Raw genomic sequence first — 26,273 nt, forward strand, 5'->3', positions numbered from 1 at the left:
GAGGATGGTGAGAACCAGGTATAGAGGATGAGGAGGACCGGGTATAGAGGATGAGGAGGACCGGGTATAGAGGATGGTGAGAACCAGGTACAGAGGATGAGGAGGACCGGGTATAGAGGATGGGGAGAACCAGGTATGGAGGATGAGGAGGACCGGGTATAGAGGATGAGGAGGACCGGGTATAGAGGATGGGGAGAACCAGGTATAGAGGATAAGGAGGACCGGGTATAGAGGATGAGGAGGACCGGGTATAGAGGATAAGGAGGACCGGGTATAGAGGATGGTGAGAACCAGGTATAGAGGATGAGGAGGACCAGGTATAGAGGATGGGGAGAACCAGGTATAGAGGATGAGGAGGACCGGGTATAGAGGATGGTGAGAACCAGGTATAGAGGATGAGGAGGACCAGGTATAGAGGATGAGGAGGACCAGGTATAGAGGATGAGGAGGACCAGGTATAGAGGATGGTGAGAACCAGGTATAGAGGATGAGGAGGACCGGGTATAGAGGATGGTGAGAACCAGGTATAGAGGATGAGGAGGACCGGGTATAGAGGATGAGGAGGACCGGGTATAGAGGATGGTGAGAACCAGGTATAGAGGATGAGGAGGACCGGGTATAGAAGATATCTTTGACCACACGCCGCTGACTACATATGACGGGATGGGCGGGAGCTCCGCACTCCCCCTGCACTGCGCATGCGCGGCTCTCAGCGCCGGCTTCTTTCCTGTGTGTGCTGTCAGCATGGCGGAGAGAGCGGAGCTGGAGCGGGCGGCGGCGCTGCAGGGAGAGAAGGTGCGGAAACTGAAGCAGGAGAAGGCCGGGGCGGAGCAGGTGAGTGCCGGGGCATGGCGGGTCCTGCTGCACAGTGCGGCCTGTGAGGCGGAGGGCAGCGTGCTGTCAGCAGGGAGAGGCCGTCACCACCGGCCGCTATGGCTGCCCCCATCCGGCTCCGGGCAGCTTTCACTTTTGTGCTTTCGCTTTCCCTTCCTCCTCTATAGCTCGTTAGCTCGATACTCGTTTTCGCCCTGTAGCTGTCTGAGGCTTGGTTTATTCCGGTACAAGCTGTAGTAGTGGATGACTCCTCACTTCCCATACACTGTGCTGGGGGAAAGCAACTTCCCAGTGACTGCATGGCCACCATTGTATGGGAAGAATGACCTGGCGCCGGTCAGTAGGAATACGTGTGCAGCGTTTAATAATATCGGTGCAGTTGTCCACAGAAGCCGCTGTGGAGTGACAGATGTCAGTGTCTGCAGACACACTGTGAGGGAAGTGAGAGCAGTGATCTGATGATACATGTACCCCACACAAGTAGGTATGAGCGAACCCAAAGTCCAAGGTTCGTACTGAATACCTCGTGTCTGGTGCTGAACCCTGAACAGACTTTTTGTACGTCCGGTTCGTGGTCAGTTTTGTCATCCAATTAAAGCTTGTTGAAAGGCAGCAGAGCAGCCAATCACTAAGCTTTCCTGATCTGGGTACTTTTGGCCCATCACAGCCATGTCAAATATTGGCATGGCTGTGATTGTTTGTTTGGTAACCAGCCCTATGTTTGATAACCAGCGCTGATAAAGCAGCAGGTACAGGCTGCAACCCCAGCAGTCTGCTTTACTGTGGCTGGGTGCGGAGGATGCGGAAGGACGGGGTGCGGAGGATGCGTAAGGACGGGGCGCGGAGGATGCGTAAGGACGGGGCGCGGAGGATGCGGAAGGACGGGGCGCGGAGGATGCGGAAGGACGGGGCGCGGAGGATGCGAAAGGACGGGGTGCGGAGGATGCGAAAGGACGGGGTGCGGAGGATGCGAAAGGACGGGGTGCGGAGGATGCGAAAGGACGGGGTGCGGAGGATGCGAAAGGACGGGGTGCGGAGGATGCGAAAGGACGGGGTGCGGAGGATGCGAAAGGACGGGGTGCGGAGGATGCGAAAGGACGGGGTGCGGAGGATGCGAAAGGACGGGGTGCGGAGGATGCGAAAGGACGGGGTGCGGAGGATGCGAAAGGACGGGGTGCGGAGGATGCGAAAGGACGGGGTGCGGAGGATGCGAAAGGACGGGGTGCGGAGGATGCGGAAGGACGGGGTGCGGAGGATGCGAAAGGACGGGGTGCGGAGGATGCGGAAGGACGGGGTGCGGAGGATGCGAAAGGACGGGGTGCGGAGGATGCGAAAGGACGGGGTGCGGAGGATGCGAAAGGACGGGGTGCGGAGGATGCGAAAGGACGGGGTGCGGAGGATGCGAAAGGACGGGGTGCGGAGGATGCGGAAGGACGGGGTGCGGAGGATGCGGAAGGACGGGGTGCGGAGGATGCGGAAGGACGGGGTGCGGAGGATGCGAAAGGACGGGGTGCGGAGGATGCGAAAGGACGGGGTGCGGAGGATGCGGAAGGACGGGGTGCGGAGGATGCGGAAGGACGGGGTGCGGAGGATGCGGAAGGACGGGGTGCGGAGGATGCGGAAGGACGGGGTGCAGAGGGTGATGGCTGTGATTGGCGTGCGCACCACTGTGTTTGATAACCAGCGCTGGTAAAGCAGCAGCTACAGGCTACAACCCCCAGCGCTCTGCTTTACTGTGGCTGGTTATCAAAAATTGAAGGTATCCCATAATTTAAGGGAAAACAAACACCATATTCCCTTTATTTTTGTTATCCAGCCACAGTAAAGCAGATGGCTGGGTTGGTAGCCTGTAGTGTTTTACCCATGCTAATCATCAAATATATGGCTGTAGCCCACCCTAATTTTTTTAAATTAATTTCTACCCTACTGTGCAGCAAACTTGTCTGCAACCAATCACAGGTGCCGACAAAGAGGCTGGGGTAGGCATATAGTAGTCTGCAACCAATCTAAAACACTGGCACAGAGGGTGGGCGGGGGAAGCAGTGAATATTCATGAAGGTTAATGAGCGGGGCTTACATTTAAAGAACCACTCCAGTGCTGAAAAAAAAACTCTGGAGTGGTGCTTTAAATTACAGAGCCAGGGCTATCACAGGGGCAAGTAATGACAGGACTGGTTGTCCGGGCTTGGGACAAAAGTGTGCAGTTTCTCTGTGACTAGTCACTATTGAGAGGTGATGCCAGTGTGAGTGGGCATCATGTGTTGACTTGTCTCATCCAGTATTTACCAATTCCCTTATATTGTGAGAAGCAGAATGCGTCTAGCCGGCTTGTGATAAGTGGTAACATCAGGGTATCAAGTGATTGCAGACTTTTGACCCAAGCCTGGACAACCCCTGTATATAGGGGTAGACATATTTTTGTGGAGTGATGGTTTCTCACGGATGTCATCTGGGATCCCCACTAATTGTGTTTTTCTCATCTGCATACCTCCTCCCTTCGTATTGTGTATAAGTGACATCAGTGTGTATAAGTGGCCTCAGCTCTCCACCCTTAGTGAAAGCAAAGCTTTCTGTAAATTTGTAACTTGGTTTACGAGAAAGCTTTGCTGTACGAGCGAAATCCTCACCGCACACACTTCCGGTTCCGTCCATCCACCGCGCTCTGACCCGCTCTTGCAGTCCACACAAACACACACGCACGCACGCACACACATACAGTATTGTGCTCACCTTACCTTCCGTTTCATCGCCGGCCTCATGGTTCTTTTAGTCCGCCGATACATCGCGACGAGGCAGGAATCCTCTCGACGAACTAAAAGACCCAGGAGGCTGGCGATGGAACGGAAGGTAAGGTGAGCATAATATGTGTACCTTCCGTTCCATCGCCGGTCTCCTTGGTCCTGTAGTTCACCGCTCCAGGATGTGTATCGGCAACCATAGCGACGAGGCAGGAACTTCGGCTGTCAGATGCTACTTAAAGGCAGCGCGCTGGCCAATCAGAGGAAAGCAGCTCCTGCCTTTGACGTCAGCGCTCTGACAGCGGAAGTTCCATCCTCGTCGTGATGGTTACCCGATACACAGCCCGTACCGGAGAACAGCAAGTCCCAGGAGACCGGCGATGGAACGGAAGGTAAGGTGAGCATAATATGTGCGCGTGCGTGTGTGTTTGTGTGTGTTTGTACGTGTGTGGAAATGGCACAATAGGGGACCAGGATGGGACATTTAACAAGTTGTGGAAGGAATTGTCTGCATTGCAATGATTTCCTATGGGAAATCTTGCTTTGCTGAATGAGCAACTTGGTTAACAAGCACAGTCCCAGAACGGATTGTTCTCGTTAACCAAGGTTCCACTGTACTTAACCACCTCCTGGTGCCCTGTACCTGCCAGCTCCTGGTGCTGATCATCCTCGTGTATGAGGAATGCCGTGTGTAGTGCCCAGTCTAGGAGAGCGCTGTAATCCACAGATCCTGTTTCATCATCCTCTTGGCTCACACAGCAGTGCTGCATCCACCAGAGAGGAGTCAGCGTCCCTTTTTATGAAGGGCTGTAAACATCACCGTGAAGGGTACAGCCCATGTATTAGTAGAGCTTGTCTGCAGGCGTGAGATAAAGCGGAAGCAATGTATAATCCCAGGACCTTCAGTGTCCACATGAGTCACTTCACATCCAAGGGTTACTACTCCCGACAGAAAGTCAAAAAACATCTGAGAATGAAGAGATCGTGGTATTCTTGGTGTAGGATTTTATCCAGTGTACAGCCCCCTGTTACATATAAGTACGATCATCGTTCAAAACGTGCCGTCAACACAAGTACCAGGATTTCCATGCTGGGGGCAAAACCTGCATCTCAAAACTGTGGAAATTCACATTAAAGGCAACCTGTCACCAATTTTTCGGCCTATAAGCTGCGACCACCATCATCAGGCTCTTATATACAGCATTCTAACATGCTGTATATAAGAGCCCAGGCCGCTGTGTAGAACGTAAAAAAACACTAGAAGGTCGCTCCGGTGCACAACAGTCAGATGGGTGGCTCCGTTCTCCGGGACCGGCGCCTCCTCTTTCGGCCATCTTGGTCTTCCTCCTTCTGAAGCCGGCGTGCATGACGCGTCCTACATCATACACACAGGCCGGTATTGAGGTCCTGCGCAGGCGCATTTTGATCTGCCCTGAGCGAGTGTGTATGACGTAGGACGCATCATGCACACAAGCTTCAGAAGGAGAACGAAGATGGCTGAAAGGCGCCGGAGAATGAAGACGCCCATATGACCCAACTCCACGGTAGCGTGACCGTTAGGTGAGTATTATAAAGTGTTTTTCATGTTCTACACAGCGGCCTGGGCTCTTATATACAGCATGTTAGAATGTGTATATAAGAGCCCGGTGGTGGTGGCTGCAGCTTATAGGCCGAAAAACTTGACAGGTTCCCTTTAACATAAAAACATTTTGTAAAATGCCTTTTCTTGTTTTGCAGTCTATATGGACCACGATACTCAGACCCAAACTCTGCTGCCTCCAGGGTACATATGAGGCTTTTGAGAGTTTGCGTCAGGAGCGCTGCGGCCGGTCTACTGATCTGTCCATACAAGCAGATGGCAGGTCCGTCCTGCTTTCTTGACTGTATCACCTTCTTTTATATTAGGCTAAGTTCACATTTCCGCTAAAATCTATCAGTCACAATCCGCTGCTCTTGTAAACAGCGGAATCCGTCTAGCGGATTCCGCTGCTCCCATAGACTTGTATGAGCAGCGGATTGTGACTGATGATGCTGCGTTGCACCCTCCGCCCGACTGATCAGTCGTGGAACGACTGACCGCCGGGCGGGGGGAACGCAGCATGTAACGTTTTTTGAGCAGCGAGATCCGTCGGATTTCGCTGCGCATGCTCTCTGGCTCCCTGCACACGTCACCAGCTTTGGTTGGTTACCCGATATTTACCCTGGTTACGGTGCAAGGAGCCAGCGCTAAGCGGTGTAGGCCCGTAACCAAGGTAAATATCGGGTAACCAAGGTAAACATCGGGTGCTTTGCTGTTACCCGATATTTAGGCTGGTTACGTGTGCAGGGAGGCCGACACTTCCCCGCTCGGCCCCGCCCCCTCCCGCACTCCGCACATGTATGTACACACACACACACACACACACACACACACACACACACACACACACCTGTCCCCAGTCATGCAGACCGCAGCACTTCTACTGACATCCTCAGCGCCTGGCCCCGCCCCCCGCTCGGCTCCGCCCCCTCCCGCACTTTGCATGTGCACACACACACACACATACATACATACATACATGCACATACACACACTCACACATACACTCACCTGTCCCCAGCCATGCAGACCGCAGCACTTCTACTGACATCCTCAGCGCCTGGCCCCGCCCCCCGCTCGGCTCCGCCCCCTCCCGCACTTTGCATGTGTACACACATACATACATACATACATACATACATACATACATACATGCACATACACACACTCACTCACAGATACACTCACCTGTCCCCAGCCATGCAGACCGCAGCACTTCCACTGACATCCTCAGCGCCTGGCCCCGCCCCCCGCTCGGCTCCGCCCCCTCCCGCACTTTGCATGTGCACACACATACATACATACATACATACATACATACATACATACATACATGCACATACACACACTCACTCACAGATACACTCACCTGTCCCCAGCCATGCAGACCGCAGCACTTCCACTGACATCCTCAGCGCCTGGCCCCGCCCCCCGCTCGGCTCTGCCCCCGAACTCCGCCCCCCACACACAACGGAATCCGACAAAGAATTCTGTTCTTTGTCATCCGTTGTACAGCGTTGAACAGCGCATCAGTCACATGCGTCAAGCGACGCATGTGACTGATACAAATCAACGGAAATGTGAACTTAGCCTTAGACATTTGGGTGAGAGTTGGTGTGCTCCATACCTGGATGTTTCTCTGGTTAATATTGTATGCCAATACTTTCTGGTTAGTGAGGGAACCAGCAGATGCCCTGAGGTCTTTCAGCTTTTTCAAGATTTCTCCATGCCAAGCGTTGATATTTTAAGTTGCATTGCAGAGGGAATCAATGTATTGAAATGCCCAAAAATATACATGTAAATGTATTTCAGTGATATTGCAGGAGTTCAGGCCTGTGATATACTGATGCAGTCAGAAAATAACCTAAATTATTTACCTTTCAGATTGCAGAAGAAGTCGCTAAACTTTTGGAGCTGAAGGCAAAGTTGGGACCAGATGATGGAAAACACAAATTTGTTCTTAAGACCCCAAAGGTAAAATTTACAAAATGTATTGTTTGGCGACAAATCAATCATAAACATGTTTTGAAAATGTCTCCTTGGAAGAATGTGATTGAAATGGTTGAATGAAATAAAAAATCCACCGGAAAAGGAAAAATGTGTGTGACCATAATGAGTAAATGAATCTTATTACTGCTTGACTAATATGTCTTTGGCTGTGCTCACGTTGTGTGGTTTACACGTTATCAGCCATGCGGTTTGGCGGTTAAAACAGCTGGTTTCTTACAAAATGTAATGTTTAAGAAGCAGTTTAAAGTATGGGCTCAGTGGTTAGCACTGCAGTCTTGAAGCGCTGGGGTCCTGCGCTCAAATCCCACAAAGGACTACATCTGCAAGGAGTTAAGGCCCCGTCACACTAAGCAACATCGCTAGCAACATCGCTGGTAACGAACAACTTTTGTGACGTTGCTAGCGATGTTGCTGTGTGTGACATCCAGCAACAACCTGGCCCCTGCTGTGAGGTCGTTGGTTGTTGCTGAATGTCCTGGGCCATTTTTTAGTTGTTGCTGTCCTGCTGTGAAGCACAGATCGCTGTGTGTGACAGCGAGACAGCAACAACTAATGTGCAGGCAGCAGGAGCCGGCTTCTGCGGAGGCTGGTAACTAATGTAAACATCGGGTAACCAAGAAGCCCTGTCCTTGGTTACCCGATATTTACCTTTGATACCAGCCTCCTCCGCTCTCACTGTCAGTGCCGGCTCCTGCTCTGTGCACATGTAGCTGCAGCACACATCAGGTAATTAACCCGATGTGTGCTGTAACTAGGAGAGCAAGGAGCCAGCGCTAAGCAGTGTGCGCTGCTCCCTGCTCTGTGCACATTTAGCTGCAGCACACATCGGGTTAATTAACCTGATGTGTGCTGTAACTAGGAGACTGGGGGCTGGTCACTGGTTGCTGGTGAGCTCACCAGCAACTCGTGTAGCCACGCTCCAGCGATCCCTGCCAGGTCAGGTTGCTGGTGGGATCGCTGGAGCGTCGCAGTGTGACAGCTCACCAGCAACCTCCTAGCAACTTACCAGCGATCCCTATCGTTGTTGGGATCGCTGGTAAGTTGCTTAGTGTGACTGGACCTTTAGTATGATCTCTCCGAGTTTGCGTCAGTTTCCTACCACTCTCCAAAGATCTACTGATAGGGAATTTAGATTGTGAGCTCCAAAAGGGACAGTATGTCATGTATGTAAAGTGCTTTGGCGTCAATAGCGCGATATAAGTAAAATGAAAGGGTTATCTGTTCACTGCGTATTGATCACCAGAGGCTGGGTCATGAATATGAGATTGGTCGGGTACTGACACTTGACATCTCGTTTGCTACACTGTAAATGGACAGCTGGCATCCAGCCCAGGTGTTAGTAATGGATAGGAGTCTATTAGACACCACCATTACTAACCCATTGTGTACAGTTTAAAAAAACCCCACACAAGCATGGAATAACGTTTTGGAATAAAAACTCCCCCACAGTCCCTCATTTAACAAATCTATTAATTCAAAAGAAATCCTTGAAGTTCCGACATAATCAAATGGAGTAATGCCCCATGACGCCCATCTATTCCTATGGAGCTGTTTTCTCAGAACGAGGCTGCATAGGTCACTGCCGGTCACTGGTAGGTCCCTGTTGGTGTGTTTGCTACATGAAACGGCTGTCTTCTGTATGTTCCTAGCTACTCTCTTACATGTTTTAAGGATGAATTAATAAAGTTTCTAGAATTTGTTTAGGACAGTGAGTGCTATTTCTAATTTTTCCCCTTCACTTCTGAACACTTTTGAGTGTTGGGACTAGCCCACTCTGGGAGGGGTCAATTGAGGGAAAGTGACTGTTCATTCTAGAAAGAGTAAGTGAAGGCCTAGTGAGCAAACGTGATATACATATAGTCAGATGGTCGTGAAGGGCACATACAGTGAGTGGTTTGTGGCAATGAAGAGCAGGACACAGAAGGCAAGATAGCGTGAATCTCGAGTGTGGCCACAGACGCTGGGTGTGAACATGTCGTAACTAGAGAACAATCCTTGAACGGACTGGCAGCTGACAATAGGAGCCAGAGGATGGAACCCTAATAGCCAGACCCCTTAACCGTCGAGATACCGGAGTAATCTCTACTGGTGCGTGTGAACGTAGTTAGTCAACCTAGCGGTGTCCCGCTAAACATCTGGGTGTGTAAAGCTTTCCTCTGGTCATTGCGGGATCCCTGAGGAGACTGGACGTGGGACTGAGGTAAAGGAAGTTGCCCTTCATGGTGTGTACTAGAAAGCTGGACTGGGTTGCACTGGGACTCACTAGTCCACTTAGATCTGACGCAACCCAGAGAGAAGTTGAACTGAATTGAACCTGTAACATGCTAGAAGATAAATGCCCGCTATCTGGAAAGTGACATTGTGAAGGAGAGGGAATCATACAGTAAAGAGTTGTGGTTTGAAGGGGTTTTTTTGCTCTCCTTGTGAGTGTGAGTCGTTATGTGGTCCTGATCAGCCAACACCAGTGGCATTATGCAACCTACATAGGTTCCCAGCCCACACCGCGAAAGTCCACACACCCAGCCAGGACCAGGTATTTCATGAAGCATGCCATGGTGTCCGGAATCAATCCTGCGCCACTCTACACCCACCACCCACAAATATGCAAGAGTTATCCCAAAGTGCATGCCCGAGCTGACCAGATGAGCAAGTTTCCTCCGCCAAACTCTGGTAGACAAGAGTGCTCAAGAGTTTACAATCTCCTAAAGATAAAGGATGGATTGACATGTTAATGGTTTGCAAATGATGGGGGAAAAAAGGAAGCAAAATTTCCAAAACATCTCAATTTATTCAGTATAGAGTTCGAGCACCATGTACAGAATGCCCTGCACTTATAGTATTGGCATGTTATCAATGAGATAACTAATTGTCTGCGCTGCGGAATGTTCTGCCATGCTGATTACACTTGGGCAAATCATCAAAATTCACTGCTGGCAGCTTCCTTTTTAAAATTGCTGACCAATGACGTCCCAGATATCCTCGATGGGGGACCATTCTGGAGACATTGCAGGCCATGATGGCATGTTGTGGTCATCTCCATGAAGAGGCCTTTAAGAGGGAATCTCACACTAGTCCTGTTCCTGGAACTATGGTGTGGGAGTGACATAATGTGTGGTAGCCAAGTCCCTGTATTCTTCATTCGAGGTTCACTAACAGCTTGTCATTTTATATTTATTTGGCTATGTCCGAAGAGCTGTATTTCAACACAATGCCAGGCTCGTGATACTATGAGCAGACTGTCTCTCTTAAACGTTCTACCATGGCCTGCAGCTTCTCCGGACTTGTCTAGACCTTGATTATTTCCATGTACAAGTGCAACCAGCGCGGCAGAGCATTCTTCAGATGATGGTTAATAACCTCATTGATTGCTGTCGAGGGTTGTAAGTGCAGGGATTTCTGAGCCTGGTGCTCATACTCACGTCTGAACTAGTCAACGTGTCTTGGAAAGGTTGTGTCAATCCTTCCTTAATTCCAATCTCCATTTTTTATAATATATATATATATATATATATATATAATATATATATATATATATATATTATAATCTCTATATCTCTATCTCTCTTCTTTCCTTATCAATTACTCATAAATGTGTGTTATTTATCTTCCTCACAGGGTACAAGGGATTATAATCCCAAGCAGATGGCCATTCGAGAGAAGGTTTTCAACACCATTATTAACTGTTTTAAACGCCATGGCGCTGAGACCATTGACACTCCTGTATTTGAGCTGAAGGTAAGGCTGTCAGTGATTTCAGTCATTCACGTGTTCTGCAATTACTATGCTTAATATGAAAGAGTATAAGCCAATAAAGTTGCCCGAAAAACTAGTTTTCTTTCAGAAGCAACGTTTTCTATGGGATACCATACTACAAAATACTCCCACAAATGTGGGCCTTGATTGCAAACAGAATGTATTATTTTGCACACCTCAAAAAGTAATTCAAGAAAATCTTTAAAAGATGAGTACCATATTTTTCGTATTATAAGATGCACTGTTCCTGCCAAAATATCGGGAGGAAAATGAGGGGTTCGTCTTAAAATCCGAATGCACCTTACCGGGAGGAGAGGGGTCGCAGGAGGCAGGCTCTGTGCTGGGACCTGAGCGGCGGCAGGCTGTGCAGCAGGGGCATTCTGAAAATGTCAACAGTGCAGGGATCAAATAATGGCGCCCGGTGGTGGCGCGTGCGCAGAAGAGAACTCGGCTTATCATTGAGCCAAAAGCTCAATCTGTGTACGTGCCGACTCCAGGCAGTTTCTGGAAGTTGCCTACCTCACAGAATCAGCAACACCCACTGCTCGCACCGCCTGCAGCGTCAACCTGCTCCAGCACCGCCCCTGTCTCCTGTGACCCTGCTCCACTGCCATCCCCCCCAACCCCAGTAAGAAACCACCGAATTATAAGATGGATCCCTTTTTTTTGTTTTTTTTTTCCCCTCTAAATTTGGGGTGCGTCTTATAAACCGAAAAATACCGGTACATCCCAATGAAAGTCTTAAAAGCAAAGCTAAATTTTAGACTACAAAATCCTAATGAGAAAGATTGAAACCACAGGTAAGTCTAATTAAATAAATGGGGTCCAGCAGGTAGTTGACTATAAAGGCTCATTCACACCACCTCCGATTATATATCTATCATGTTTCCCCGAAAATTAACCCTGGTTATGGTTTAATAATTAAATGTCCATGCAGCTAAAAATGTTATACAGCAGGACCCTGTATTAAAGAAAGAAGACAGACCCTGCAATCATACTCACCGGGTCTGGACACTATGGAACGCGGCACGCACACACACCACACACACGCACAATAAAAAATAAAGAACAAAAATATTATACCAATAAATATTGTGTATGCAAGAATAAAATAATAAAGTACATGTATTTGGTATCGCCAGCTCCAGAATGCCACGATCTATAAAACTGTCACACTATTTAACTCCTACAGTGAACACCATAAAAAAATGTAAAAACGTGGCAAAATACTTTTTCATCATACTTCCAAAATAAAAGTGGAATAACATGGTCTAAAGACAAATGTAAATAAAAATTGTATTGCTGAAAATGTCATCCTGTCCTGCAAAAAAACAAGCCACTACACAGGTCCATCAGTAGAAAATTAATTAATAAACTATAGCTTTCTGAATACAGAGATGCCAAAACGATACTTTTTCTGTAAAATAGTTTTTTGTTTTTTTTTTTGTCAACAGTGGCAAAACATAAAAAATGTGGTATCACCCTAATCATACTGACCTGAGGAATGAAGCTGTGTTTTCACTTTGACCACACAGTGAATGGCATTACACCCCCCCCCAGAAAAGACATTTCTAAATTGCTGTTTCTTCATCGTTCCTTATGGGAGACCCAGACCATGGGTGTATAGCTTCTGCCTCCGGAGGACACACAAAGTACAACACTAAAAAGTGTAGCTCCTCCCTCCTAGCATATACACCCCCTGGATGACCAAATATAGCCAGTTCAATGCTTTGTGTTCAGGAGGCACACATCCACACATGCATCCTCATCTGTTTTTGATTTTTGAAAAGAGTTTGAAGAAAAGCGGGTCCAAGCCTGGACTCCCGGCATGTCCCTTCTCACCCCACTGTGTCGGCGGTGCTATTAAGGTTGATTTCAGGGCTGGAGCCCTTCATGCCGCGCTCCTTCACCATCCCCTCGGGCTCTGGCTTGAAGTGGGAGCCAGCACGGTTCTCACTGCCTTGCAGGAGACCGGTCTCCATCCGCAGCCCTTTCAGGATCCTGCCGGACGGAGCACTCATCCCTCAGGGACCTGGCCCTGCGTCTCAAAAGCGAAGTATCTGAGACGTGGTTATCAGGGGGTCCCTTGTACTTTATTGTTGGGGAGAGTGTGCTGTGTAACTATGCTGACTTTCCGGCCGGTTCTGTTTTTTACCGGAGAACCGCGCCGATGGTGCCTGCGCGCCGGCCGCAGTGTTAAATTTAGGCCTTGGCTTCGCCTGAGGCCTACTTTCGTTTTCACTGCCCCTGCATGCCAATCATGCAGAGGGACAGTGCGGCTCCGCCCAGCGGCTGTTCAGCACAGGGAAGGGACACTCCTCTCTGAGGAAAGAGGGATCCTTTGCCCTCCGGATCCCGCTCTTTGAGATAGGCCCCGCCCCCTCTCCTCGCTCCGGCGCCATTTTATCAGCGTTCTCACACTGATTGGAGCTGCCTGCAGCATCTCTCTGGGGGTCCGGTCTGTGGGATCTGGAGGGCACACAAACGGTCGGGTAAGCCACAACCTCCGGTTGTGGACCTAGTTATATACTCTCTGGGGGCCATTCTACTCAGAACCCCCACTTCAGCAGCATGTCTCACACAAGGAGCAAGGCTGCAAGGCTGTACTCAATATGCACTGCATGTAAGCTCGTACTACCTGAACCGAGCACATATCCACATTGTGATGCCTGCTCTAACATGGTGGTGCCTCAGCCTGGAGTCTCACTCCCAGTGGTCCCTCCGGCTGCTTCGTCTCCGGTGGCTGAACCCCCGGCTTGGGTAGAATCCTTCTCCAAGTCTATCTCCCAGTCCTTTGCCGACTCAATGGGACAGCTGTCCCGGACTCTGCTGAGCATGCATCAGCCCCCTTCTCAGGGCACCCCTGCTGCTACGGCTCGCTCAGCAGAGCTCACAGAGCTCAGACCCCGTCCTCCTAAACGGAGAAGCAGGGGCTCCTCTCCTTCCTCGTCCCGCGGCTCTGATTCACGAGCTGAATCACAGGACGAGGAGGATGCCTTTACTGTGGGCTCGGACGCTACCTCCATGTGCCCCATTGATCTGACCGAAGGTGATGCAGATGTTAGTGATTTGATTGCGTCCATTAATTCTGTACTGGACCTCAATCCACCAGTATCGGATGAACAACCCTCTCTGGTAGAAAAGCACCAGTTTACATCACCTAAGAGAGCAAGGAGTGTGTTCTTTAACCACTCCAGTTTTCAGGACACTGTGACCAAGCCCAGGGCCTGTCCTGACAAACGCTTCCCAAAGCGTAGTTCTGATGACCGTTTTCCCTTTCCACCAGAGGTGGTCAAGGAGTGGGCTCATTCACCGAAGGTAGACCCTCCGGTGTCTAGAATCTCAGCCTGGACAGTTGTATCTGTGGCTGATGGCACCTCACTTAAGGATTCCACTGACCGCCAGGTTGACCTTCTGGCCAAATCTGTATATGAAGCGGCAGGGGCCTCGTTCTCCCCGTCTTTTGCAGCAGTATGGGCTCTTAAAGCCGTCTCTGCCTCTCTGGAGGAGATGCATTCCCTCACCAGGGACTCTATGCCCGAAATGGTTGCCTTAACTTCCCAGGCTTAAGCCTTTTCATCCTATGCCATGTCTGCCATTCTGGAGGCTTCTCACCACACGGCGGTGGCTTCGGCTAATTCCCTCGCTATACGCAGGATCTTGTGGCTGCGAGAGTGGAAAGCAGACGCTTCTTCCAAGAAGTACCTTGCTGGGCTCCCATTTGCTGGGTCCCGGCTGTTCGGCGAACAACTGGATGAAATCATTAAGGAAGCTACTGGCGGGAAGAGTACTTCCTTGCCACAAACTAAAACCAGGAAACCTGTCCAGGGCAGGAACCAGTCGAGGTTTCGTTCCTTTCGTTCCTCTAACTGGTCATCCTCTAAGCCCTCAGCCTCGTCCACTAACTCAGCCAAGGACCAAAAACCCAGCTGGCGCACGAAGCCGCGTCCTCAGAAGTCCGCAGGAGCCGCTGCCACTAAGGCAGCCTCCTCTTGACTATCTGGCCGCGCCAGCAACGTCCTTGGTCGGTGGCAGGCTCTCCCACTTTGGCGACGTGTGGTTTCAACACGTCTCCGATCAGTGGGTGCGGGATATCATCTCCCATGGCTACAGGATAGAATTCTCTTCCAGCCCGCCAAACAGATTTTTTCTGTCAAGGCCGCCGCCTTCTCGCAGGCCGTGGCATCCTTGCAGGCCAACGGAGTAATTGTACCGGTTCCCGCCCGGGAACGGTTCAGAGGTTTCTACTCAAACCTCTTCCTAGTCCCCAAAAAGGACGGTTCCTTCCGGCCCATCCTGGATCTCAAGCTTCTCAACAAGCATGTTCAGGTGCGGCATTTTCGCATGGAGTCTCTGCGATCAGTCATTGCCTCAATGACCCAAGGAGATTTCCTGGCATCCATCGACATCAGAGATGCCTATCTGCATGTGCCAATTGCGGTTTCACACCAGCGTTGGCTACGTTTTGCAATCAGAGAGGAACATTTCCAATTCGTGGTTCTCCCCTTCGGGTTAGCCACGGCCCCTCGAGTATTCACAAAGATCATGGCAGCAGTGGTTGCGGTTCTGCACCTCCAGGGGTTGGCAGTGATTCCTTACCTGGACGACCTTCTAGTCAAGGCTTCATCCAGTGCAGACTGTCAGCGGAGTGTCTCGCTCACTCTCGCCACTCTAGTCCAGTTCGGGTGGCTTGTCAATCTACCCAAGTCCACTCTGACTCCGACCCAGAGTCTCACGTACCTAGGGATGCAGTTCGAGACTTTGCCGGCACTTGTAAAGCTGCCCTTAGTCAAACAGCAGTCCCTCCATCTTGCGGTGCGCTCTTTACTGAGGTCTCGCCGTCACTCCATCAGGCACCAAATGCAGGTGCTGGGTCAGATGGTGGCGTCAATGGAAGCGGTTCCCTTTGCCCAGTTCCATCTGCGTCCCCTGCAGCTGGACATTCTCCGCTGTTGGGACAAGCGGATTTACTCCTTGCACAGGTTGGTGGCTCTGTCGCCACAGACCAGGGGCTCCCTTCAGTGGTGGCTTCGGCCCCTCTCTCTGTCTCAGGGACGTTCCTTCCTGGCCCCGTCCTGGATGATCCTCACCACGGATGCCAGTCTAATCGGCTGGGGAGCAGTATATCTCCACCACAGAGCGCAGGGCACTTGGACTCAGTCCGAATCAGCCCTCTCGATCAATGTGCTGGAAATCAGAGCTGTGCTTCTAGCTCTCTTGGCCTTTCACCATCTGTTGGCGGGCAAGCACATTCGAGTCCAGTCAGACAACGCGACAGCGGTTGCCTACATCAATCACCAGGGCGGGACACGCAGCCGTCTGGCAATGTTGGAGGTTCAACGCATCCTTCAGTGGACGGAGGACTCCAAGTCCACCATATCCGCAGTCCACATCCCAGGCGTGGAAAACTGGGAGGCAGATTATCTCAGCCGTCAGACCGTGGACAGCGGCGAGTGGGCTCTGCATCCAGCAGTGTTTCGGACAATCTGCCGCAAGTGGGGCACTCCGGAAGTGGATCTAATGGCATCCCGGCACAACAACAAGGTTCCGGTTTACGTGGCTCGCTCCCACGATCCTCAGGCCTTTGCAGTGGACGCGCTGGTTCAGGATTGGTCCCAGTTTCGTCTGTCTTATGTGTTTCCCCCTCTAGCTCTCTTGCCCAGAGTCCTGCGCAAGATCAGAATGGAGGGCCGTCGGGTCATCCTCATTGCTCCAGACTGGCCCAGGCGAGCTTGGTATCCAGACCTGCTCCACCTGTCCGTAGAGGTGCCGTGGCATCTTCCGGACCGTCCAGACCTTCTCTCACAAGGTCCGTTTTTCCGCCAGAATTCTGCGGCTCTCACATTGACGGCGTGGCTCGAGTCCTGGATCTTGACGACTTCTGGTATCCCTCCTGAAGTCATCTCCACTATGACTCGGGCTCGGAAGTCTTCCTCGGCCAAAATATATCACAGGACCTGGAGAATCTTCCTGTCCTGGTGTCGCTCTTCCGGCCATGCTCCTTGGCCTTTTTCCCTGCCGACCCTTCTGTCCTTTTTACAGTCCGGTCTGCAGCTAGGACTATCCCTCCCTTCCCTCAAGGGTCAGGTCTCGGCTCTGTCAGTATTGTTCCAGCGGCGTATCGCCCGACTGGCTCAGGTGCGCACCTTCATGCAGGGCGCATCTCGCATCATTCCGCCTTACCGGCGGCCTTTGGATCCCTGGTACCTTTTATTCTGGTCCTCACGGCCTTGCAGAAACCCCCTTTTGAGCCACTTAGGGAGGTTTCTTTGTCTCGTCTTTCACAGAAAGTGGTCTTTCTAGTGGCCATAACCTCCCTCAGGAGAGTCTCTGATTTGGCTGCTCTCTCTTCGGAGTCACCTTTTTTGGTTTTTCATCAGGACAAGGTGGTTCTCCGTCCGACTACGGACTTTCTTCCTAAAGTGGTATCTCCTTTCCACCTTAACCAGGATATTTCCCTGCCTTCCTTTTGTCCGGCTCCTGTTCATCGCTTTGAAAAAGCGTTGCATACTCTGGATCTGGTGCGGGCTCTCCGGATCTATGTGTGTCGCACCGCTGCTCTTAGGCGGTGCACCTCTCTTTTTGTGCTGACCTCAGGTCGGCGCAAGGGCCTCTCGGCTTCTAAGCCGACCCTAGCTCGTTGGATTAGGTCGGCCATTTCCGATGCCTATCAGTGTTCTCAGGTGCCTCCCCCGCCGGGGATCAAGGCACACTCGACCAGAGCTGTCGGTGCCTCTTGGGCTTTCCGGCACCAGGCTACGGCTCATCAGGTCTGTCAGGCTTCCACTTGGTAGTGCTTCGAAAAGGTATGCAGACTAGACCAAGTGCATGCTCATGCTTCGGCAGATGCGAGCTTGGGCAGACGCATCCGTCAGGCGGCTGTCGCCCATTTGTGAAGTTAGGTTTCGCCTACTTCTCAGTTTTCTGTTTATTCCCACCCATGGACTGCTTTGAGACGTCCCATGGTCTGGGTCTCCCATAAGGAACGATGAAGAAAAAGAGAATTTTGTTTACTTACCGTAAATTCTTTTTCTTATAGTTCCGTAATGGGAGACCCAGCACCCTCCCTGTTGCCTGTTGGCAGTTTTTTTGTTCCGTGTGTTTTCACCGGCTGTTGTTGTAGACAGAGGCTCCGGTGGTTCCGGTTTTTTGCTCTATCTCTACTTGTGGGTGGCTGTCCTCCTTCAGCTTTTGCACTAAACTGGCTATATTTGGTTATCCAGGGGGTGTATATGCTAGGAGGGAGGAGCTACACTTTTTAGTGTAGTACTTTTGTGTGTCCTCCGGAGGCAGAAGCTATACACCCATGGTCTGGGTCTCCCATTACGGAACTATAAGAAAAAGAATTTACGGTAAGTAAACAAAATTCTCTTTTTTTTTTTTTTTTTTGTTCATTATGAATCCCAAAAATCAGAATAGAAAGCGATAAAAAAACATGTGCCTGAGAATGGTACCAATAAAAGTCGACTCGTCCCGCACAAAATAAGCACTCGTGTGACTTTTTCGTCAGAAATATAATAAGGCTTTCAAACATTATAAAAGCCAAACATAATAAATCTAGTATTGCTATATTTGCAACGATCCGAAGAATAAAGCCATCTAAATCACTTATACTGCACGGTGAACGGCGTAACAAATGTTTATTCTGCCTTCCAAAAATCACAGTAAGGCTCGGTTCACATTTATCCTGCGGTCTACGCTGAACGCTTACATCGGCGTTTCCGTGTAAATATCTGAAATACACGTTCAGACGGAAACCCAGATGGAAGATAAACATTGGACACAGAGTATCTCTGCTGCCTCATTAGTTAATGAATTCCTCGGGTTTCATCTGAATTTTGTAGATTTAGATAGAAACCCCAATGTAAGCGTTTAACGTAGAGCACAGGGTAAATATGACCTGGTCCAAAATGTTCTGTACCCCAAAATGCCACCAATAAAAGCTTCTACGCAACCCACAAAAAACAAGTTCTCACTTGGGTCCATCTTCTGTTGACAAAAATATAAGGGGCTTCCATGTTACTTGTAGTATAAAGGCTCTGGAAAAGAACTTTAGCAACCCTCCCCCCCCCCCCTCCCCCCGCAATAGAAATCCATTAAAATCTCTGCTCTGAATCTCTCAATGCCCCCCTACTTTGTGAGCACAATGTGCCTGTACCGCAGTTAACGTCCACACGTTTGGCATTACAGTAATGAGAAGGGCCTGCTGAATTTACAGGAGGCAGGTTTCTAGAATCTCAGGTTGTACACAATGTCCCAGCACTAAAATGGCAGATTTCCACTTTCACTCTGCAACATCCATTGCTGCTTGTTTCTGGAAAACACTCATGGATTCAAAATAATCACTACACCAATAGATGAATTCCCTTAGGCCCAAGACAAATGGCATGAAAACCGGTGCAAGTGGAATGCAATAAAACATCGCATTCCACTCGGACCAATATTAGCCTGTGTCCCAGCACCCATGAGCGATTTATTTTCTCAGTCCTAATGGATTTATTTTCTCAGCCCTAATCGGACCAAGAAAAGAATCGCAGCATGCTGCGACTGTAGTGCGATCCTCGTTTCTCTCGCACCCATTCAAGTCTATGGGGCGAGAGAAAAATCGCACTGCACTCGCAGTACACCGGTGTATCGCGAGTGCAGTGCGTAGCCGGCTATGGAGGAGAGGGGGAGATAAATCCCTCCCGACGCTCCTCAGCGCTGGCCTGCCCCCTGCAGCTGTGGTATGATCGAACCTCAGTGGCAGTGACACTCGCATAACACTTGCCTCCCACTGTGCTGCCAGCGGGCGCCGAGTATCATGCGAGGATTTCACTAGTCCCCCGTGTGGCCCTGGCCTAAGGGGTGTGATTTCCAAATTTGGCTCATTTGAGTGAGGTTTCTGTTATTCTGGCACTTACTGGCTCTGTATATAGAGTCTACAAACTATTCTATGAAACTCTACACTCCAGAAGTCTAATAGTGCTCCTTCTCTTCCGAGTCTGGCCATGTGGCCAAAATATATCAAAGAGACTGACCCCGCATACAACAGGTATGAACAAGTGCTAGCTGAAAACACAATATAACTACAAAACACATACAGGTGGACACTAGAATGGTAACAATGAATAAGTGAACTCTGGTATTACATTACTGCTATAGGAATATTTGAAAAAGAGATACTTAGCTTTTATATGAACCAATGCATGAGAGCCCGATAGCCAGCGTCAAGGTGATCTCAATATACCGGCACCCTAACTTAAATGCCTCTATCTGAGTTAAAAATCTACCTGTCTGGGCACCTTACTTTCAATGCTATAGATTAAAAAAAAATGTCTTGTCGTAGTTTTGGAAATTTCTCGTGTTGATTAAAATCATACTTTTCAAATGGGGTGTACTAATTTTTGCAGAGCACTGTATATCTCAGGAGATGAAATCTTATTTTATCTTGGTAAACCCACACACCCACTTCTGGGATTGAAGAACCGACTTTAGCATGCCGTTGTATGATGGGAGTTATACTCCATGATCCTGTGGGGAAAAATAAGCCTGGAAGACTTGAGTTGTCCACAGTTATAGTTGCAATTTCACCAGAGCTGCTAAAAAGTCCATAAAAGTAAAAGGTTAAAACAGATAAGAGACCGGTCTCCCCAGTGTCTATAGAGAGAACAGCTAGTTCCCATCAGTTTACTTGATGTAATATTAATTATACTGCATTAATATTACATTACAGTAGAGCGCCACCTTTATAGTCAGTTTTTATTAATACATGAAAAACGCAACTGATTTATGAAAGGACATTAGACGTGAGATGGGTAACCTCCCCGGGATTCTCAAGATACCTCTGAATAAGTAGACAGTGTAATGAGAAGTGATGTGACGGCCTGCAGAATGGGATGTAAAAAGCCATAAAAAGTATTGGGAGCCATCAGGTGCTCTTGAGCACCCATGTCAAGCTGGGTGGGCTACAAGACTTTCTAGTCACGTGAAGTATAGGCATGGCAGTATATTTTCCAGTCCATAGTGTAGGAAAAGCAAGCCCTTATACATTGTCTTGACTCCCATATAAGTAACTTTGCAATTATTTATCTGAAGCTGCATACAAAGCTAAAAATACACAAACAACCAGTGTACTGGTAAATCGCTAGGATATGTCACCACTTTTTTGGGTGGTGATTAGAGATGGGTGAGGACTAAAATGCTCAGGTGCTCAATCCTCGAGTCCAGCAGTTCTGAAAGTGCTCAACTCAAGTAACAAGTATAGTCAGACATATTTTAGCATTTATAGCAGAGCTCATTTGTGTATTCATGTCTTGCTCATGTATCATGGACAGTTCATTTTCAATTTTTATTTTGTAAGACATCTGATCTCTATTTTTCAGGAAACACTAACGGGAAAGTATGGAGAAGATTCTAAGCTAATATATGACCTGAAAGATCAGGGCGGTGAATTGCTGTCTTTACGTTATGATCTCACTGTATCCTTTTAAAAAGAAGGTATCGGCCTTGGTTTTCTCATTGGTGCTGATATTAGAAGTTGGACTGGAGAGCGATCAAGGATGTGCACCGCCCTTCTATCGGACACTGACAAATAGTTTTCCTTTTTAGGTTTTTTATTCAGTTGAAACTATAGCTTTCAAAGCATGTGTGTGTATGTAATATATACTATTGTATATCACACAAGTGAGTACACCCCACACATTTTTTTGAAAAATTTTATTTTTTTCACGGGACAACACTGAAGAGATGATACTTCGATACAATATAATGTAGTCAGTGTGCAGCTTGCATAACAGTGTAAATTTGGTGTCCTCTAAATAACTAAACCAGACCTGGGCAAGGGGCGGCCCGCGGGCCACATCCGGCCCGCCTACTCTCTGTGACCGGCCCGCCTGGCTCCGGGCGTCCTTGCTGGCCGGTCACTGATGAGGGCAATCTGACCTGTTGTCCGGAGCTCCAGGCTCCGGGCGGCCCGTGGTCAGATTGCCCTCATCACCCGCTGCGTGCCGGCAAGGAACAGAGGACAGATACTGCAGCAGCGGAACGCAGGAATCTGTCCTCTGTTTCCTGCCGGCACTTTCTCTGTGACACACACGCGCGCGCCCTGATGTCGTCAGTACGGCGCGCGTGTGTGTCATTTGAAAAGTTCCCGCCCGGCAGGAGAAGAAGATGCAGCAGCCGGGGCCTCTATGGAGAGAGGAAGCAGCTCAGCGGGGGGCCGTACAAGAGAAGAGGATGTCAGCGGGAGCCCGTACGGAGGTGCCTGAGGAGGGAAAGATGAGTGGTGACTAGAAACCTGAGGAGACAGTGGGGGGAGGGAGGGAGGGAGTAACTGGTGACTAATATTTGGGTGTAGTGATGTAGTATATGGCAATGTAGTTTTACAGGTGTAGTATATAGGGGTCTAGTGATGTATATGTGGATGTAGTGATGTATATTACAAGTGTATATAGGGGTGTAGTGATGTATATTATAGGTGTATATAGGGGTGCAGTGATGTATATTACAGGTGTATATAGGGGTGTAGTGATGTATATTACATGTATATATGGGGGTGTAATGATGTATATTACAGATGTATATGGGGGTGTAGTGATGTATATTACAGGTGTATATGGGGGTGTAGTGATGTATAATACAGGTGTATATGGGGGTGTAGTGATGTATATTACAGGTGTATATAGGGGTGTAGTGATGTGATGTATATTACATGTATATATATGGGGGTGCAGTGATGTATATTACAGATGTATATGGGGGTGTAGTGATGTATAATACAGATGTATATGGGGGTGTAGTGATGTATATTACAGGTGTATATAGGGGTGTAGTGATGTATATTACAAGTGTATATAGGGGTGTAGTGATGTATATTACAGGTGTATATGGGGGTGTAGTGATGTATATTACAAGTGTATATAAGGGTGTAGTGATGTATATTACAGGTGTATATGGGGGTGTAGTGATGTATAATACAGGTGTATATAGGGGTGCAGTGATGTATATTACAGGTGTATATGGGGGTGTAGTGATGTATATTACAGGTGTATATTGGGGGTGTAGTGATGTATATTACAGGTGTATATTGGGGTGCAGTGATGTATATTACAGGTGTATATGGGGGTGCAGTGATGTATATTACAGGTGTATATGGGGGTGTAGTGATGTATATTACAAGTGTATATGGGGTGAAGTGATGTATATTACGTGTGTATATGGGTGTAGTGATGTATATTACAGGTGTATATAGGGGTGCAGTGATGTATATTACAGGTGTATATGGGGGTGTAGTGATGTATATTACAGGTGTATATGGGGGTGCAGTGATGTATATTACAGGTGTATATGGGGGTGAAGTGATGTATATTACAGGTGTATATAGGGGTGTAGTGATGTATATTACAGGTGTATATAGGGGTGCAGTGATGTATATTACAGGTGTATATGGGGGTGTAGTGATGTATATTACAGGTGTATATGGGGGTGTAGTGATGTATATTACAGGTGTATATGGGGGTGCAGTGATGTATATTACAGGTGTATATAGGGGTGTAGTGATGTATATTACAGGTGTATATGGGGGTGTAGTGATGTATATTACAGGTGTATATGGGGGTGCAGTGATGTATATTACAGGTGTATATGGGGGTGTAGTGATGTATTATATGGGGATTGTTTGTGTATATATGTATATAGCGTGTGCGTGTGTGTATGTATGTGTGCGTGCGTGCAGAGAGAAAAGCCCGTAACTGCGAGTGGTACTGGAGTTACATCGGGTACCACGTGCTCTCTCCCCGCCCCCTGCAGCGCCATACCGCCATTACAGGGCCTGATTGCGTTTCTCCGGTACCTGTTTGCATACATGTGACAGGTACCGGAGAAAACACGAGTCTGTGAAATAAAAAGATTTTCCATATTTACCTGCTTTCTTCAGCTCTGCTGCCTCCCGCTCCTGACCACTGCTCATTCATTGATTATTCACCGCACTCAGGACCTGGAAGCCGGAGCATCGCGATGACCGCACCGGGCACAGCACCGTTGAGGACGTCACCGCAGGGACAGGTGAGTATTCTGCAAGCACAGTGACCTCCAGGAGGTCATCAGAGTTTCCAATGAACTTTGATGACCATCCTGCGACACCCACGCTACAGCTTCATGGGTTCATCAGAGTTCATTGGGAACTGTGACGAGTCCCCGAGATGCTCCGGCTTCCAGGTTCTCAACATACACACACACCTGTATACTCACCTAGCGATGCGGTCCCCAGCGCTGTCCCTGCTTCCAGCTGCTCACTGCAGTGAATATTCAGTGAGTATAATTACCAGCGATAAGGAGCGGGAGGCAGCAGAGCCAGAGACAGCAGCGCTGGAGAGAGGTAAATATAGAAAATCTTTTTATTAAAAAGACCCGTGTTTTCTCTGGTATTTGTCACACTGATGTCACACAGATCACATCAGTGTGCGGTCCGTGTGACACCTGTGCTGCCAGAGAAAAAAAGGACATGTGTGCGTGCAGGGCCACGAGGGGTCACACAGTCCGTAACTTACTGTTTGTATATGAAGGGATAGTATATATGCTATATACAGTATTGGGTAAAACTGAGTTAATTATATTAGTCCGGCCCTCTAAAAACCATCCCAATTTCTCATGCGGCCCCATGGGAAAATTAATTGCCCACCCCTGAACTAAACACATAGTGATTAATGTCTAAACCACTGGCAACATAAGTGAGTACATCCCTAAGTGAAAATGGACAAATTGTGCCCAAAACGTTTTTTTTTTTTGTGTGGCCACCATTATTTTCCAGCACTGGCTTAACGCTCTTGGGCATGGAGTTCACTAGAGCTTCACAGGAGCCATTGGGATCCTCTTCCATCCTCCATGATGACATCATGATGCTGGTGGATGTTAGAAACCTTGCGCTCCTCCACCTTCTATTTGAGAAAGCCCCACAGATGCTCAATAGGGTTTAAGTCTGGAGACATGCTTGGCCAGTCCAGCACCTTTACCATTGGTCTCTTTAGCAACAGTGCTCGTCTTGGAGGGGTGTTTATGGTTATCATGTTGGAATACTGCCCTGGGGTCTAGTTTTCTGGGGCTGCACCCATGTAGCCCAAAACCATGACTCTTCCACCACCATGCTTGACAGTAGGCATGATGCACTTGTCTTTGTACTCCTCACCTTTTTGCCACCACACACACTTGACACCATTTGAACCAAATAAATGTATCTTGGTCTCATCAGACCACAGGACATGATTCCAGTAATCAATGTCCTTAGTCTGTTTGTCTTCAGCAAACTGTTTGTGGGCTTTCTTGTGGATCATCTTTAGAAGAGGCTTCCTTCTGGGACAACAGACCTGCAGCATATGGTCTGAGCACAGATAGGCTGACCGACCCAAACACTAAGCATGTGCACTCAACTTCTTTGGTCGACCATGGCGAGGCCTGCTCTGACTGGAACCTCTCTAGTTAAACAGATGTATGGTGTTGGCCATCATGCTGCAGCTCAATTTCAGGGTGTTGGCAAGCTTCCTATAAATATGTACAGAAATGTTAGGCGTGCACTCACTTTTCTGATACACTGTACGTGTGTGTGTGTATATGTATGTATGTATATATATATAATATATATATATATATATATATATATATATATATATATATATACTCACAATATTAAATATATTTAATTGTAATGTACTTATTACATTTTCTTCGGCGCTCCATTGGGAGACCCAGACGATTGGGTGTATAGCACTGCCTCCGGAGGCCACACAAAGCAATTACACTAAAAAGTGTAAGGCCCCTCCCCTTCTGGCTATACACCCCCAGTGGGATCACTGGCTCACCAGTTTTCTGCTTTGTGCGAAGGAGGTCAGACATCCACGCATAGCTCCACTGTTTAGTCAGCAGTAGCTGCTGACTATATCGGATGGAAGAAAAGAGGGCCCATATGGGGCCCCCAGCATGCTCCCTTCTTACCCCACTTGTGGTTTGTAAGGTTGAGGTACCCATTGCGGGTACGGAGGCTGGAGCCCACATGCTGTTTTCCTTCCCCATCCCCCTGAGGGGCTCTGAGGAAGTGGGATCTTACCGGCCACCAAGCCCTGAGGCCGGGCTCCATCCACAGACCCATAGAACCTGCTGGATGTGGAGCGGGAGTGCCGTTCAGGGACAAGGCCCTGCAACTTTCAGGTACTCTGTGTCCCCGTATGGCAGGCCACGCACACCCCAGGCTTGCTGGGTGTGCTAGTGCGCCGGGGACTGTAGCGCTGTGCGCTGGGCTTATAGTCCCCGCAGATTACTGGGGGACTTTATGTGTGTGGATCGCCGCGCCGACCGCCCCTGGAGCGGCGGCGCAGCTGCGACTTGTA

The 26,273-nt window shown here is 48.9% G+C and overlaps 1 protein-coding gene across 2 annotated transcripts in view; it reads left to right on the plus strand.

Annotated features, from left to right (window-relative positions):
* Nucleotides 1–705: 705 nt before the first annotated feature.
* The window catches only part of LOC142303218 (histidine--tRNA ligase, cytoplasmic-like), an 81,323-nt gene continuing 55,755 nt past the window's right edge, over nt 706–26,273 (plus strand). Inside the window, exons 1-4 of one of the 2 annotated variants that reach the window (XM_075344432.1) lie at nt 706–834; nt 7,036–7,125; nt 10,777–10,896; nt 21,279–21,374. In XM_075344432.1, coding sequence (XP_075200547.1) covers nt 745–834; nt 7,036–7,125; nt 10,777–10,896; nt 21,279–21,374 — 396 coding nt within the window. In that variant the 5' untranslated portion in view covers nt 706–744. The remainder of the gene's footprint in view (nt 835–7,035; nt 7,126–10,776; nt 10,897–21,278; nt 21,375–26,273) is intronic. The other variant, XM_075344431.1, reaches the window with a different exon arrangement.

This window comes from Anomaloglossus baeobatrachus, chromosome 4 (assembly GCF_048569485.1).
Source record: "Anomaloglossus baeobatrachus isolate aAnoBae1 chromosome 4, aAnoBae1.hap1, whole genome shotgun sequence".
NCBI lineage: Eukaryota > Metazoa > Chordata > Amphibia > Anura > Aromobatidae > Anomaloglossus > Anomaloglossus baeobatrachus.